At 41.4% G+C, this 19195-nt stretch overlaps 1 protein-coding gene across 2 annotated transcripts; it reads right to left on the minus strand.

Annotated features, from left to right (window-relative positions):
* Window positions 1–1680: 1680 nt before the first annotated feature.
* On the minus strand, window positions 1681–18506 carry LOC108261478 (stimulated by retinoic acid gene 6 protein-like). Of its 2 annotated transcripts, none has more exons than XM_053677464.1 (21): window positions 17127–18506; window positions 16033–16065; window positions 11343–11374; window positions 10953–11025; window positions 10564–10664; window positions 10091–10227; window positions 8154–8274; window positions 7384–7477; window positions 7164–7268; window positions 6570–6631; window positions 6361–6472; window positions 5987–6110; window positions 5744–5819; window positions 5357–5435; window positions 4598–4646; window positions 4366–4483; window positions 2950–3069; window positions 2646–2809; window positions 2320–2448; window positions 2001–2211; window positions 1681–1855 (listed from the first exon to the last, which is right to left on the minus strand). In XM_053677464.1, exons 1-21 carry the CDS (start codon window positions 17175–17177, stop codon window positions 1798–1800), a joined length of 2049 nt encoding a protein of 682 aa, XP_053533439.1. In that variant the 5' UTR covers window positions 17178–18506; the 3' UTR covers window positions 1681–1797. The 2 variants fall into 2 exon arrangements, with proteins under 2 accessions (XP_053533439.1, XP_053533440.1); XM_053677465.1 differs by having other exon boundaries at window positions 10564–10626; window positions 17127–17199.
* Window positions 18507–19195: the final 689 nt, after the last annotated feature.

The raw sequence follows: 19195 nt of genomic DNA on the forward strand, positions 1-19195 counted from the left end.
ACAGGCATTTTAAATAAATAATCAAACAAACAAACAAACAAATAAATAAATCAACACACAACAGTTCACAGTATTTATAAGTAAACAGGCTAAAGGTTTTTTTTTATAAACTTTTTTAAATACATACATACATACATATATATATATATATATATATATATATATATATATATACACATACACACACACACACACACACACACACACACACACACATATATATATACACACATACACACACACACACACACACACACACACACACACACACACACACACATATATATATATATATATATATATATATATATATATATATATATATATATATATATTCTTCTGCTCCTTCTTAGTAATAGTAGTATATATATATATATATATATATATATATATATATATATATATATATATATATATATATATATGTGTATGTGTTAAAATAAATTTTTGAAAGTATAGATGGTTCATTTTACATTCATATTTGTTTCGGCTTCCTGTTTAATGCGTTAGAAAATGTAATTTACTGTTGAGTTAATGGGGTGAATGTGAGTGTAGAATGGACTGACGGATAATGTATTAAGGTTTTATAGCACTGCTGTGGTCACACTGCTGAGAAATTAAAACGCCCTCTTCAGCTCCTCTGATTGGGTCTTCAGCATGTTTTCCAGATGGTGTAAACCCCAGTCCCCCTCTGAAACACGTGATTTTCACAGCAGCCAATAGCCTTCGAGATATCTCTTGCCAACCCCCTAACCCCCACCAACCCCTTTCAGACTTGATAGTAGTTTAGTGAATTAACTGTATATGGAGAACAGTGAAGAGATTAATGAGTCACACACACACACACACACACACACACACACACACACACACACACACACACACACACACACAGAGTATATAGTGTTTAATGCATTATTAATGTAAAATTACACACCAGATCAATGACACGTGAGATTTAGGAGTGAAATGTAGATGCACAAAAGGGTTTTTCAGCCTGATGCCATAGGAGAACTTTTTACTTTTCAGAGAACCATCAATTTACTGGTGCTTTAAAGACCCCACAAATGGTTCTTCACAGCAGTGCCATAAGGAACCGTGTTATATCATACTGTAAGTTCTCTCTCTAAAAAAAAACAACAAAACTTCAGTTTGTGCATTAAGGAAACAAAGTAAGGTGCTTAAGAGCGATGACTGCCAAGAGAACCTTTTCCAGTCCCACGAAGAACCTTATAGGGTTCACTTTAAACTGTTAAAGGATGATACCTTGAAGAACCAACACACTGCTCTGGAGAACCCATAATGAACCACAAAGATTGTCTTTAATCTCCAGAGATAGCTCCATACAGCTCAACTCAAGAACCCTACACAGGGAACATGGTTCTTGACAAGGAGAAGGTTCTTCGCAGAACCTGTGGTGCTATAAAGAACCATTGAAGAACCTTTATGTTTAAGAGTGTAGAATTTATTCAGTTCATATACACTGAATTTATTAATGACTGAACAGTAGATCAGTGGAAATATCTGCTCTACATGTAATACCTATCTGAGTTTAATAAAAGGCATGCTGTAGTCACATAACCAGGTAATTACTGTAAATTACTATATATAAACTTCATATATGATTTAAAGGCATGCTGGAGTTACATATTTAATAAAACTTAATATCATTTAAAACATACTTATTTAGTTACTGCATCCATTACATGTCCAAACCATGACTTCTTGTCCAGAGGGTTAATTGGGTGTGGCTAAAGGTCAGACTTTCTGCTCCGAATTCCAGTCGAGCAAAAGGATTTACGGAGGACACGTTTTTCTGAGACCCTCCCACCAAATCTCAGAGGCAAGTGAAGAACTTCAGGAGAAACAAATCCAGATAAATAAAGGCAAAAAAGAGAGAGAATAGGAAAGTAAAGTGAGAATCATTGATTTGTATTTGTAGCTTTTGATCATAATGATAACTCAGTACTAATAAATCAAATAAAAACAGATATATTTACCCGTGTAAGGCAGAAATCAGTGTTTGGGCAGATTTGACGGATCCCGGAGTGTTTTTTTTCCCTCGTGCGGTCATGGCCCAGATGAAGGCGAGCTGTAACTCCTTCCCGTTTGCGTTCCAGTGTCTCTTCCTCAGCAGGATGAATTCAGGGTTCCTCAGCAAGGTGTACACAAGAACCCAGCGAATGTGAGCTCGCTTCTTTGCCGGAGACTCTGGAGAACAGAAGAGAAGTCAGAATGTGTGTAAATGTGTGTGTGTGTGTGTGTGTGTGTGGCATTATAATGATTATTCTAATGATTATTATTATAATTATTCGTTACCTGGCTTTACGTCCTCGTCCAGGCGAACGCTCTGCAGTGTGTGTTTGATCAGCAGGTGGCAGAAACACACCAGAACTGGATTACTGTGATGATGATCCGTTATTATCATTCCCAACCACGTACAGTGGCCTGCCATGAAATTAACAACATATGTCATGCAGGAATCAGGGTGTAAGTGTAAGTGTGTGTGTGTTCATCGTGGTGAATAATAACAGCTTCTCTAATATCGTGATCCGCATCCAAATCAGGATCAGGGCTCAGGGTTAAAAACAGATAGAAAACAAATTTTACCTGATGCAGGTTTAATAATAAAACCACGTTCATACTTGCGTCCAACTTCCTGAAGCCCTGAGGCATTATGGTCCGCTCGATACGTGGCAGCAACATCAAGGCAACGATGGCGCTCTTGATCAGTCGTAACACACAGCTCCCTATGCCCAAGATCACATTAAAGAAGTAGAGATAGTAGTTAAAGTTGTGGAAGGCCTTCCTGTGGAGAGAGAGAGAGAGAGAGAGAGAGAGAGAGAGAGAGAGAGAGAGAGAGAGATTATTAGCCAGATAGACAAACTGGGTCTTGCTCTATCCATAATAATAATAAATAAATAAATAAATAAATAACATTAAAGCTACCTGTTGTTGAGTGCGAGTGGTTTCTCTTCATCCTGAGGTGAGGTTTTGTCTTGCAGGAAAAACATTTTGATCAGAATCCTCTGAAGCCTCATCAGAATGAACACGATGGACATATTTGTCCTGTATTTTATAACACAGAAAAGTCGTGTATTAATTCGCCTTCAGGAATTCTGGGTATTCTGTGTGTGAGTTTCATGTCTTTGTAAGATGATGACTCATTAAGGTTAAAGTGATCTAGCTTCATTCAGTCCTGCTAAGAGCAGTTCTGCTGTCGTGTGTGTGTGTTGGCAATGCAGGGCGTGTGCCAGAGGAACGTGAGGAACAACCGAAGACACTTTTCTACCTCCGAGCTATGGTTAATATATTTATCATCACCAGCACCTCCAGTGTACCACTCACTACACTGATATATCATCACACCACTAGACACGCTAACCTCACTGGACTGATGGACTGATGGACAGTTGGAGTGATTGACAGATGGAGTGATGGACTGATGGAATGATGGACTGATGGAATGATGGAGTGATGGACAGATGGAGTGATGGACTGATGGAGTGATGGACTGATGGAATGGTGGAGTGATGGCCTGATGGAACAATGGAGTGATGGACAGATGGACTGATGGAATGATGGAATGATGGAGTGATGGACTGATGGAATGATGGAATGATGGAATGATAGACTGATGGACAGATGGACTGATGGACAGATGGAATGATGGAGTGATGGACTGATGGAATGATGGAGTGATGGACTGATGGAATGATGGAATGATAGACTGATGGACAGATGGACTGATGGACAGATGGAATGATGGAGTGATGGAATGATGGAATGATAGACAGATGGACAGATGGAATGATGGAATGATAGACTGATGGACAGATGGACTGATGGAATGATGGAGTGATGGACTGATGGAATGATGGACAGATGGAATGATGGAATGATAGACTGATGGACAGATGGACTGATGGACAGATGGAATGATGGAGTGATGGAATGATGGAATGATAGACTGATGGACAGATGGAATGATGGAATGATAGACTGATGGACAGATGGACTGATGGACAGATGGAATGATGGACAGATTGAGTGACAGACTAATAAACTGACAGACAGATGGATTGATGGACAGATGGAATGATGGAGTGATGGACTGATGGAATGATGGAGTGATGGACTGATGGACTGATGGAATGATGGAGTGATGGACTGATGGAATGATGGAATGATAGACTGATGGACAGATGGAATGATGGAGTGATGGACTGATGGAATGATGGAATGATGGACTGATGGAATGATGGAATGATAGACTGATGGACAGATGGACTGATGGACAGATGGAATGATGGACAGATTGAGTGACAGACTAATAAACTGACAGACAGATGGATTGTGACTTACAGAAAGCTGATCAGGTCAAGCAGCCAGGAGAGAAACCCGTATTCCCGGATCGGTGATATAACCAGATACACAAACACCAGGCCCGCGGCGAACATCCCCATATGAACAATCAGATAACCTGAAAAACATCAGCACTCACTTCAAACATTCACTACATGTACAAAGCCACTAAACTACATCGAAAATATGTCTTCAGGACATGTCAGGATTAAACGTGATCCGCTGCACTCACCCCACATGGTGAAAGCGATCTGATAGCCCGGATACTTCAAAAGTCCTACCTGGAGACGCGAGAGTCAGATGAACACCATCTATAGTCACCATATTTCTAAAATGTATATATTTATACACATCATAACAGATATCCAAATGAATAAGTGGACAGCTGGACAGAGTTGCCACAGGTCACTCTGTGTGACTGTGAAGCTTCACATCTTCTCCGTGCATGTGCATGGGTTTCCTCCACAACCTGTCACCTCTCAACAACATGTAGTAGGTGGATTGGACACGTTAAATTGCGCTCTGAATGCCGTTCAAGGTGGCCAAGGTGTATTCCAGTTTGACGCCCAGTGTCCCCCGAATAGACTCTGGATCCACCACCACCACCCTGACCAGAATAAAGTGCTCACTGAAGATGACTGAACTCCACTGAACTGACATGGTTGTCCCACCAACTTTATGTGCAGCACATCTAAACTCATCACCTCATGGGCTCCCCCATGGCTCCAGCCAGTGAGATAAAGACCAGTACTGGCTGAGATCTCAGTCTTAAGGGAGTCGAGTCCGAGTGAACGCCAGACTGAGTCAAGATCAAGAGTGAAATCCATTAAATCCTTTTTGAGTCCAAACCTTTGCTTCAACTTGTTTTCTTCATTTGTGCATTGCACCAGTGATTAGACCGTTTTCTAGAAGAATGAATCACCTTTCCTGATCACTACCATGACCTGGTGCTTGTAGTGTTCCAGTACCACACACACACACACACACTCACCACACAAACAGCAGGTCTCATCTGGTACGACTTTGGCAGAAATGTTTTGTCTCCAGCCCACAATGATTTAATGTGCTTCCTGTTAATGAAATGAAATGAAATGAGGACCTAAGGAATGTACTAAACTTCAGGTAATATAGACATATTCGACTTTGATCTAATGCCATCATGGTGACTGATTTATCCTGAGTCACAATTCTGGGATTTTGAGGATTGTTTTGAACTGTACATGCAACCAGCTGACGCATTTCCACCGTCATAAAGCCTTAAAAGTGCGTGGGTTTTAGGGGTTCGTTTAGGGCTCCCTGTTTCACGAGTGAAAACAAATAAACTACACCTCTCCTACGAATTTATCCGAAATCCATCCAAATGTGCACTGCTTCATACCTGTAATACACCATCACATGACTAATGTGAATCACAGACAGCAGCATGGCACACGCCGACGTGATGTACCAGGTGTCTGAAAGCAGAAATAAACAAACAAATAAATAAATAAATAAATAAATAAATAAATAAATAAATCCTTATTATTCTTAACACGAATCATATACTTTCCATAAACAGATCTCATGTTCGTTTATCAAATGAATAATTTAAAAAAATAAATAAATAACCCAGAGCGCTCACATATTACGTAGTTCAGGTGTACGGTCCAAGTTGAATCATTTACCAACATGTTTAAGTAATTCAGCCATTCTCTGTATACATACTTAGTACACCATGTAGACGTGATCTGCTCCAATAACATAATCTATAGCACAAAACAAAAAGAAAAGAAGTGAGTTTCAGGTCGCAGTAAACCACACTGCAGGTGATAAACTGATTATCTCCACTGACTCCGCCCACTGTGCTGAAAATCCATCGAGGCAAGCGAAAGACTCAATTCTACTGTGACCTTCATTACCTCTCCACATTCCATACTAACACATCGCATGAGCAAGTAACACACACACACACACACACACACACACACACACACACACACACACACACACATGTACCAGGTACACTCCGAGGAAACAGAGCGCGACGGTGGAGATGATCCTGTTTGGGAATTTAAAATACGGATCCGATTTGTACATTTTCCTCCGGAACCAGCTTCTCTCCACGGACCTGTCATAGAAAACAACTGTTAAACTCTGTGTGTGTGTGTGTGTGTGTGTGTGTGTGTGATGAGCACTAAGTGTTTAGAGGATGTGAGGGTACGTACACTTCAGCGGGCCGTCTCAGTAATCTCTGCACATATCTGTACTGATGTTTCTTTATTTCCTTCTGCAGGCCAGAGATTACACACACACACACACACACACACACACACACACACACACACACACACACACGGTATAACCCTTGTTTTATATGACACACACTCTTATTACAGCATTTTCTAACATCATTAGTATGAAATCCCTTTTCAGTCTTTACTAATAACATGCTGTAATAACGATTAGCAACATTTCCTTCCTGCCCATTTAACGTGCTGAAGCTCGTGGTCTGAGAAGTGCACAAAACATATTAGATGCTGCCTGGCCTGTGAGTGTAGCGTCTACAACTACGACGTCCACTTATCGAACCTCCCGTTTATCTTTTAGATCGTAGAAGATTGTGTAGTACTGAAAAAAAGCGCTGGTTAAAGTAGTAAATGACAGAATTCCAGCTTAACAAGGTTGAGGAATAGTTTTATAGTTAGACTGAAGCTACGTTTAGGGTTACAGTTTAGGCTTGTGGTTAGGATTAGAATGTGTGTGTGTGTGTGTGTGTGTGTGTGTGTGTGTGTGTGTGTTTGTGTGCGCGCGTGTGTGACCTGTTTGCTGTGTTTCTTCAGACGGATCAGGACGTCCTTCACTATCATGAAGCCGAATCGGATCAACAGGAACCCCAAAGACAGTAAATGTGGAACATCATATAACTGACACACACACACACACACACACACACACACACACACACACATCGAGAATTCAGAACATTTCAGACAAAATATGATCTGATCAGCATGCAGTCATGTTACTCAGTTAACTCACCCACTCGTACTGCTGAATAAACTCCTCAATGCTCCCTTTATCATATTTTACTGACCACCTACACCGGAATATATTCCAAAGCTGCACAATGAACCTGGCAATACACACACAAACACACACAAACACACACACCCCCCCCCCACACACACACACATACAGAGTTATATAATTTAGCTTATATAAATAAGGTTGTACTGACTAAACAAAAAACATACAACATTCTTGTATGCATGTATATATATATATATATATATATACACACACACACACACACACACACACACACACACACACACACACACGTATGTATTGTGGCAACAGGCCAGCGGCTGGTGCACAAGAAACAAAGATATATATACACACGTGCACCCACACCCCCTCACAAACTAATTTGAATAAAGATTTCTCCACGAGTGACAACGAAACGGCCTCCTGTGTGTCTGTGATCTGTCCCTACCGTGTCTGTAAATTCCCCACTATATATATACAGTATCTCACAGAAGTGAGTGCACCCCTCACATTTGTGTAAACATGTGATGATATCTTTTCATGTGACACACTGAAGAAACGACACTTTGTAAAGTAGTGAGTGTACAGCTTGTGTAACAGTGTCAATGTGCCGTCCCCTCAAAATAACTCAGCACACAGACATTAATGTCTAAACCGCTGGCTACAAAAGTGAGTGTGAAAAAAATGTTTCACTTGGACATATGTGTGTGTGTGTGTGTGTGTGTGTGTGTGTGTGTGTGTGTGTGTGTGTCTATGTATACCATGCGAGTGTATACAGCAGGCCCAGAACGCCTCCAAGCATTTGGTGTGGTGTTGAAAGACAGGTAAAGAACGGCTTGCAGACAATGCCCACCTGCAAAGCTGCTACCAAGTACACAAACACTGACAAACACACACACACACACACACACACACACACACACACAGACAGACTCATTGACCATGTAGTACAAGCTTGTAAAAAGATTTACAATATATTAATTCTGTGTTATTATGTAGCGTGTGCTATAGTGTAGTGTGTGTGTTATAGTGTAGTGTGTGTGTTATAGTGTAGTGTGTGTGTTATAGTGTAGTGTGTGTGTTATAGTGTAGTGTGTGTGCTATAGTGTAGTGTGTGTGTTATAGTGTAGTGTGTGTGTTATAGTGTAGTGTGTGTGTTATAGTGTAGTGTGTGTGTTATAGTGTAGTGTGTGTTATAGTGTAGTGTGTGTGTTATATTGTGGTGTGTTATAGTGTAGTGTGTGTGCTATAGTGTAGTGTGTGTGTTATAGTGTAGTGTGTGTGTTATAGTGTAGTGTGTGTGTTATATTGTGGTGTGTTATAGTGTAGTGTGTGTGTTATAGTGTAGTGTGTGTGTTATAGTGTGGTGTGTGTGTTATATTGTGGTGTGTTATAGTGTAGTGTGTGTGTTATAGTGTAGTGTGTGTGTTATAGTGTAGTGTGTGTGTTATAGTGTGGTGTGTGTGCTATAGTGTAGTGTGTGTGTTATAGTGTAGTGTGTGTGTTATAGTGTAGTGTGTGTGTTATAGTGTAGTGTGTGTGTTATATTGTGGTGTGTTATAGTGTAGTGTGTGTGTTATAGTGTAGTGTGTGTGTTATATTGTGGTGTGTTATAGTGTAGTGTGTGTGTTATAGTGTAGTGTGTTATAGTGTAGTGTGTGTGTTATAGTGTAGTGTGTGTGTTATAGTGTAGTGTGTGTGTTATAGTGTAGTGTGTGTGTTATATTGTGGTGTGTTATAGTGTAGTGTGTGTGCTATAGTGTAGTGTGTGTGTTATAGTGTAGTGTGTGTGTTATAGTGTAGTGTGTGTGTTATAGTGTAGTGTGTGTGTTATAGTGTAGTGTGTGTGTTATAGTGTAGTGTGTGTGTTATATTGTGGTGTGTTATAGTGTAGTGTGTGTGTTATAGTGTAGTGTGTGTGTTATATTGTGGTGTGTTATAGTGTAGTGTGTGTGTTATATTGTGGTGTGTTATAGTGTAGTGTGTGTGTTATATTGTGGTGTGTTATAGTGTAGTGTGTGTGTTATATTGTGGTGTGTTATAGTGTAGTGTGTGTGTTATAGTGTAGTGTGTGTGTTATATTGTGGTGTGTTATAGTGTAGTGTGTGTGTTATAGTGTAGTCTGTGTGTTATATTGTGGTGTGTTATAGTGTAGTGTGTGTGTTATAGTGTAGTGTGTGTGTTATAGTGTAGTGTGTGTGTTATAGTGTAGTGTATGTGTTATAGTGTAGTGTGTGTGTTATAGTGTAGTGTGTGTGTTATAGTGTGGTGTGTGTGTTATAGTGTGGTGTGTGTGTTATAGTGTAGTGTGTGTGTTATAGTGTAGTGTGTGTGTTATAGTGTAGTGTGTGTGTTATAGTGTAGTGTGTGTGTTATATTGTGGTGTGTTATAATGTAGTGTGTGTTATAATGTAGCGTGTGTTATAGTGTAGTGTGTGTGTTATAGTGTAGTGTGTGTGTTATAGTGTAGTGTGTGTGTTATAGTGTAGTGTGTGTGTTATAGTGTAGTGTGTGTGTTATAGTGTGGTGTGTTATAGTGTGGTGTGTTATAGTGTGGTGTGTGTTATATTGTGGTGTGTTATATTGTGGTGTGTTATAGTGTAGTGTGTGTGTTATATTGTGGTGTGTTATAGTGTAGTGTGTGTGTTATAGTGTAGTGTGTGTGTTATAGTGTGGTGTGTTATAGTGTGTGTTGTACCTTTTAGGTACCGCGGCAGTGTATATGGAAACGGGTTAATGTCATGAAACAACAGATTGAACATTAGAGGTGTTACAGCTCCGAAAGCAAAAGCGTAGGACCATCGGTTCTCCAGAGTGCTTGTGAAGTCCAGGGGGCTAACAAAAATAACAACAACAACAACAACACAAAATAGAGCTGAATCACATCGGATAAACTTTATTTACATCCAGGTGTAACGCAACGACACACACAAACTGGCCATAGACACCGAAACTCTGAGCATCAAGCTGGGAAGGTTATGGCCTAGAGGAGGGAAGCTGGGTTCCAGCAAATCGTCCACCAGCTTGACCCAGACTGTCCTGCTGCTCACCTTACTGCTCAACCTCCCAAAAGGGTGCGCTAACACGTGCCTACTTCCTTCTTTCTTACCACCACTCTGCATACTCAAGCTCTTCAGTTCCTCATGAGAAGTAAAACAACGTTAAACTCACACCACCATGCCAAATCGGCCGCTCAGACACGGGAATCTCTTCTCGAAGGAGTGGATCTTCTTTCTGCGCTCGACACATGACAGCAGTAGCACAATAAAAACCTGCACCAAAGTCACACACACACACATCAATTATTTATTCAAATACTGAATGCTTTAATTTGTGACACCAGTTTAATATAGATATTCAAAGGGATCATATTCAAACTATTAAAATCTTAAAAGCTCACCATAACATGTACTTATCATAAATTTTCAAAAATAATACTTTTTTAAGGTGCGCGTGAATAACACAATTAATTCTTATAGAAAAATAAATCATATTAAACGCCATCACCTGTACATACTACAGTACTACAATATTCTGTAAGAACGTTTCGAGTAACTCACCGAAGGCACCAGACAGAGAGACAGCACATAATTCCAATGGAAATTGCATTCTTCGTTCGTTTCGGTTTTATTTCTGAAATTTGAGGAGGAAAAAATGCATGCAAGTAGGCAAAGCGATTTTCTTTAAAGAGTGTAATGATTCTGCCAATAAACTGTGCTGAGAAAGAAAGTGTGTATGTGTTTGTATTCTGTAGTCTGTAGTACATGTGTGTTATTAGTCCAGTAGTAGTATTAGCTTGTGTGTTAATGGTTCATCGTGAAACGGTTCATTTTTATGGAAATACATTTCTATGTCTATCAGAGAAACAGGAAAAGCTATTTTCATGAAGTGTAGTGAAGGGAACACAAAATAGCTAAGCAGGGAACAGTAAAGAGTGTGATGTTACTCACATGGATTTTGGTATAAAAGGAAGATAATTCACCTGGTGGGAAGGAAAAACAATTTGTTCGGCTCTTACAGTCACAAAAATACGCAACTTTATGAAACGTTATTGGTTGCTAAATGTGACTGAAGACAAATGTTTAACCACACTGAACCCAAACACACTGAACCCAAACACACTGAACCCAAACACACTGAACCCTAACCCACTGAACCCAAACACACTGAACCCTAACACACTGAACCCAAACCCACTGAACCCAAACACACTGAACCCTAACCCACTGAACCCTAACCCACTGAACCCAAACACACTGAACCCTAACCCACTGAACCCAAACACACTGAACCCTAACACACTGAACCCTAACCCACTGAACCCAAACACACTGAACCCAAACACACTGAACCCTAACCCACTGAACCCTAACCCACTGAACCCTAACCCACTGAACCCAAACACACTGAACCCAAACACACTGAACCCTAACCCACTGAACCCAAACACACTGAACCCAAACACACTGAACCCAAACACACTGAACCCAAACACACTGAACCCTAACCCACTGAACCCTAACCCACTGAACCCAAACACACTGAACCCAAACCCACTGAACCCAAACACACTGAACCCAAACACACTGAACCCTAACCCACTGAACCCAAACACACTGAACCCAAACACACTGAACCCTAACACACTGAACCCTAACCCACTGAACCCTAACCCACTGAACCCTAACCCACTGAACCCTAACACACTGAACCCAAACACACTGAACCCTAACACACTGAACCCTAACACACTGAACCCTAACCCACTGAACCCAAACACACTGAACCCAAACACACTGAACCCAAACACACTGAACCCTAACCCACTGAACCCAAACACACTGAACCCTAACCCACTGAACCCTAACCCACTGAACCCAAACACACTGAACCCAAACACACTGAACCCTAACCCACTGAACCCAAACACACTGAACCCAAACACACTGAACCCTAACCCACTGAACCCAAACACACTGAACCCAAACACACTGAACCCTAACCCACTGAACCCAAACCCACTGAACCCAAACACACTGAACCCAAACACACTGAACCCAAACACACTGAACCCAAACACACTGAACCCTAACCCACTGAACCCAAACACACTGAACCCAAACACACTGAACCCAAACACACTGAACCCTAACCCACTGAACCCAAACACACTGAACCCTAACCCACTGAACCCAAACACACTGAACCCTAACACACTGAACCCAAACACACTGAACCCAAACACACTGAACCCAAACACACTGAACCCTAACCCACTGAACCCAAACACACTGAACCCAAACACACTGAACCCAAACACACTGAACCCTAACCCACTGAACCCAAACACACTGAACCCTAACACACTGAACCCAAACACACTGAACCCTAACACACTGAACCCAAACACACTGAACCCTAACCCACTGAACCCTAACCCACTGAACCCAAACACACTGAACCCAAACACACTGAACCCTAACCCACTGAACCCAAACACACTGAACCCAAACACACTGAACCCTAACCCACTGAACCCTAACCCACTGAACCCAAACACACTGAACCCTAACCCACTGAACCCAAACACACTGAACCCTAACCCACTGAACCCAAACACACTGAACCCTAACCCACTGAACCCAAACACACTGAACCCTAACACACTGAACCCTAACCCACTGAACCCAAACACACTGAACCCAAACACACTGAACCCTAACCCACTGAACCCTAACCCACTGAACCCTAACCCACTGAACCCAAACACACTGAACCCAAACACACTGAACCCAAACACACTGAACCCTAACCCACTGAACCCAAACACACTGAACCCAAACACACTGAACCCTAACACACTGAACCCAAACACACTGAACCCTAACCCACTGAACCCAAACACACTGAACCCTAACCCACTGAACCCTAACCCACTGAACCCAAACACACTGAACCCTAACACACTGAACCCTAACCCACTGAACCCTAACCCACTGAACCCAAACACACTGAACCCAAACACACTGAACCCAAACACACTGAACCCTAACCCACTGAACCCAAACACACTGAACCCAAACACACTGAACCCAAACACACTGAACCCTAACCCACTGAACCCAAACACACTGAACCCTAACCCACTGAACCCAAACCCACTGAACCCAAACACACTGAACCCTAACACACTGAACCCAAACACACTGAACCCAAACACACTGAACCCAAACACACTGAACCCAAACCCACTGAACCCAAACCCACTGAACCCAAACACACTGAACCCTAACCCACTGAACCCAAACACACTGAACCCTAACCCACTGAACCCAAACACACTGAACCCTAACACACTGAACCCAAACACACTGAACCCAAACACACTGAACCCAAACACACTGAACCCTAACCCACTGAACCCAAACACACTGAACCCAAACACACTGAACCCTAACCCACTGAACCCAAACACACTGAACCCAAACACACTGAACCCTAACCCACTGAACCCTAACCCACTGAACCCAAACACACTGAACCCTAACCCACTGAACCCAAACACACTGAACCCTAACCCACTGAACCCAAACACACTGAACCCTAACCCACTGAACCCAAACACACTGAACCCTAACACACTGAACCCAAACACACTGAACCCTAACCCACTGAACCCTAACCCACTGAACCCAAACACACTGAACCCTAACCCACTGAACCCAAACACACTGAACCCTAACCCACTGAACCCAAACACACTGAACCCAAACACACTGAACCCTAACACACTGAACCCTAACCCACTGAACCCTAACCCACTGAACCCAAACACACTGAACCCTAACCCACTGAACCCTAACCCACTGAACCCAAACACACTGAACCCTAACCCACTGAACCCAAACACACTGAACCCTAACCCACTGAACCCTAACACACTGAACCCTAACCCACTGAACCCAAACACACTGAACCCAAACACACTGAACCCTAACACACTGAACTCTAACACACTGAACCCTAACCCACTGAACCCTAACCCACTGAACCCAAACACACTGAACCCAAACCCACTGAACCCAAACACACTGAACCCAAACACACTGAACCCTAACCCACTGAACCCAAACACACTGAACCCAAACACACTGAACCCAAACACACTGAACCCTAACACACTGAACCCTAACCCACTGAACCCAAACACACTGAACCCAAACCCACTGAACCCAAACACACTGAACCCTAACCCACTGAACCCAAACACACTGAACCCTAACACACTGAACCCAAACACACTGAACCCAAACACACTGAACCCAAACACACTGAACCCTAACCCACTGAACCCTAACCCACTGAACCCTAACCCACTGAACCCTAACACACTGAACCCAAACACACTGAACCCTAACACACTGAACCCTAACCCACTGAACCCAAACACACTGAACCCTAACCCACTGAACCCAAACACACTGAACCCAAACACACTGAACCCAAACACACTGAACCCAAACACACTGAACCCTAACCCACTGAACCCTAACCCACTGAACCCAAACACACTGAACCCAAACACACTGAACCCTAACCCACTGAACCCAAACACACTGAACCCAAACACACTGAACCCTAACCCACTGAACCCTAACCCACTGAACCCAAACACACTGAACCCAAACACACTGAACCCAAACACACTGAACCCTAACCCACTGAACCCAAACACACTGAACCCAAACACACTGAACCCAAACACACTGAACCCTAACCCACTGAACCCAAACACACTGAACCCTAACCCACTGAACCCTAACCCACTGAACCCAAACACACTGAACCCTAACACACTGAACTCTAACCCACTGAACCCAAACACACTGAACCCTAACCCACTGAACCCTAACCCAAACACACTGAACCCAAACACACTGAACCCTAAGACACTGAACCCAAACACACTGAACCCTAACACACTGAACCCAAACACACTGAACCCTAACCCACTGAACCCAAACACACTGAACCCTAACACACTGAACCCAAACCCACTGAACCCTAACACACTGAACCCAAACACACTGAACCCAAACACACTGAACCCAAACACACTGAACCCTAACCCACTGAACCCTAACACACTGAACCCAAACACACTGAACCCAAACACACTGAACCCTAACACACTGAACCCAAACACACTGAACCCTAACCCACTGAACCCAAACACACTGAACCCTAACCCACTGAACCCAAACACACTGAACCCTAACACACTGAACCCTAACCCACTGAACCCAAACACACTGAACCCAAACCCACTGAACCCAAACCCTAACACACTGAACCCTAACACACTGAACCCTAACACACTGAACCCTAACCCACTGAACCCAAACACACTGAACCCTAACACACTGAACCCTAACACACTGAACCCAAACACACTGAACCCTAACCCACTGAACCCAAACACACTGAACCCTAACCCACTGAACCCAAACACACTGAACCCTAACACACTGAACCCAAACACACTGAACCCAAACACACTGAACCCAAACACACTGAACCCAAACACACTGAACCCAAACCCTAACCCACTGAACTGCAGACATAAACACAGACACTTACCACGATATCGGTGAATAGAGAGGTGAGATTTCTCTAAGAAAAAGTGATAATAAAAGTCAGTTGTGTTAAGTGCGCAGACTCACATACTGAACATTATCAACGATTGGTGTAAAAGCGTATACGTCCTGATGTGAAGTGTCTGCATGAGGGATTCCATGTGAGTGCAATCAGTAGTCAGGTGACGTTGTAGGAATTGGTGACCGTGTTGGAATTTGGAGTTTAATGCTGATTAATAATTTGTGATTAGTAAGATAATAGGATTTTCTTTTGATATTATAATAGCAGTTAGCACTTATCGGAAATCCTTGTGGTTTGTTCTGCACTGTATAAATGTCCAGAAGCACCTCTGAGTGCTTTACCAGCCCAGCACTTTACAGACACTGATTAATAATAATAATAATAATAATAATAATAATAATAATAATAATAATGCAATGAGAAATAAAGCTCATCAGATGACTTTTGTTTGTTTGAAAAGAGGAATAAACACTGTATTTGAGGTGCTGTTGTGTGCTAAGAGTAGCACCATGTCATGGGTTAATTTCCTGTACGAGCAACATGAACAGTATTTGGTTCCTATTTGCACGAGTGTCTCTCTGGGAATATCTCTCTGAGCTTCGGCACATTAATGTGCTTTCTGGTGGTTAAAGAAGCACTTCGAATCAGCAATTTGAACCATTAGTAATGCTAAGTGCTGTATCTGCTGAAATGATCACCGTTTACATCAGCATGCTGATAAGAAATGTGTTGAATTACGCAGACAAGAAGAGAACAAAGAATAAAAATAACTGGCGAGAAGAATTCAACACAAACCTGTGGCATCTAACAGCACGGCTCATCAGATCTCCTTAGCACTTTAGTTATTTTAGGCTTAGTTTAGTTTTATAGCTACGTTACATGGCTGTCCAAATGTTTTTTTTTAATACTTCTACACCTACAGCAGGTGTGTGTGTGTGTGTGTGTGTGTGTGTGTGTGTGTGTGTTCCTCATGTAAAATGCTCCTAATCCTGTCAGAGCAATGGCATATTTCAGTGTATGGACGTAAAAACATTATTTTACACACTTTACACACAATGTTTACGTTAAAAACTTACACTAAGAAGATCGTCATCTTGGTTGGTGTTGTTGGATAAAACATAGTCCATTTGGGTAAAGATGAAAATCTGTGCGTCAGCAGGAATCTAAACAAAATACAGTGAAATCTCTCTTCAGCTCCTCTGCGTGCAGCTTCAACGCTTCTTTATGGTTATCCTGGAAACCACACCCCCAATATACATCATCAAAAACATCTGTACAACATCTACACAACATCCACACTGCCGCAAAACATCACCAAGCCCAAGAGTTCCTCTACAGCCAGTGACGTTTTTACATAATAACACGTTTCGTTTAGAATAATTAAGCAACGGAGAAAATTACAATCAGAGCCACACTAGAACCCTAAATCCCAACAAAACAACAACAACAACAAAAATAACAACATTAACAACAATATCAACAGAACAACAATAATAATAACATTAACAACAATAACAATTACAAAACAACAATACCAACAACAATAGTGTTTGATATAACATTTTAATAATGAAATTATGCAAATGAACAGTCATGATTAAAAACAACATTAACAATTTATTTATTCCTTATTTATTATTATTTTATTTTATTGTTAATTATTTTATTATTATTCAAAGTTGGAGGTCCTGCCATGATGCAGCGTCCGACCCAGGTTTTTCAGTCTATATGGAACCAAAAGTTCTAGCACCCTAGCCTACACTCTTAAAAATAAAGGTTTTTCAATGGTTCTTTAAAACACCACAGGTTCTGCAAAGAACCTTCTTCTTGTCAAGAACCATGTTCCCTGTGTAGGGTTCTTGAGTTGAGCTGTATGGAGCTATCTCTGGAGATTAAAGACATTCTTTATGGTTCATTATGGGTTCTTCAGAGCAGTGTATTGGTTCTTCAATGTATAATCCCTTAACAGGTTAACGTGAACCTTATAAGGTTCTTTGTGGGACTGGAAAAGGTTCTCCAAGTATGTGTCACTCTTAAAACCTTACTTTGGTTCCCTTTAAGCACTAAGGGTTTTTGTAGAGAACTTATGATAACATGGTTCCTTCTGGCACTGCCAAATAGATGATTCGCTAAAGAACTTGAGAGTAAAAGGTTCTTTGTGCAGCTTAAAAGGGTTCTACTATGGCATCAGGGTGGTTCTGATTGAAAGCTTTATTTTTAAGAGTGCAGTCCATATCTACAAGCAGAAGGGAAACCTCCAGTTCGGTGACAAGCCCAGGGGTTCTCCATCCTGCCCATAACTGCGATGATCCTGACTCAAGTGCTCCTTAATCTTCTTTGATCTTGATCTAATCACCTGTTTATCATTATGTAATAATAAACTCTCGTTTAATAATAATAATAATAATAATAATAATAATAATAATAATAATAATAATAAATACAATAAAAATAAGCTAGGCCTATATAATAATATCTCAGGTATATATGTCGAGACAATTCCAAACAACTGAACAATTATATATGTTCATTGACAATAATTTGACAAAAATGATATTTAAAAAATTGTAAAAAAAAAAAAAAAAAAAATGGCACCAGAAGTTCTACATGTTGATACATTTATAATTGTGTTTTTTTTTTGTTTGTTTGTTGTTTTTTTGTTGTTGTTTTTTTTTGCAGAAAACTACTTGAGTCAGTGAAATTAGTTCAGAGAACTTTTAGCTGCACTCGCGCTCGACGCACGTGCATCGTACAGGGCTGTGACTGAATGCGCGTGGCGATGACGTCACATGACGCGTCTCGGCCCGAATCTGCGATCATTTGGAAAATGTTTCAATATTTAGATTCTTGTAATCACACACACACACACACACACACACACACACACACACACACACACATTTTGTATCATTTGAACACAACTTTCAGTAAAAAGTTCAAATGTAAATGAGAGAGAGAGAGAGAGAGAGATTGGTGTGTGAGGTGTCAGTGTGTGACGCCTATATCTCCAGGGTGTGTGTGTGTGTGTGTGTGTGTGTGTCAGTGTGTTACGCCTATATCTCCAGGGTGTGTGTGTGTGTGTGTGTGTGTGTGTCAGTGTGTGACGCCTATATCTCCAGGGTGTGTGTGTGCGTGTGAGAGAGAG

The sequence above is a fragment of the Ictalurus punctatus genome, chromosome 29 (genome assembly GCF_001660625.3).
Source record: "Ictalurus punctatus breed USDA103 chromosome 29, Coco_2.0, whole genome shotgun sequence".
NCBI classification, from domain to species: domain Eukaryota; kingdom Metazoa; phylum Chordata; class Actinopteri; order Siluriformes; family Ictaluridae; genus Ictalurus; species Ictalurus punctatus.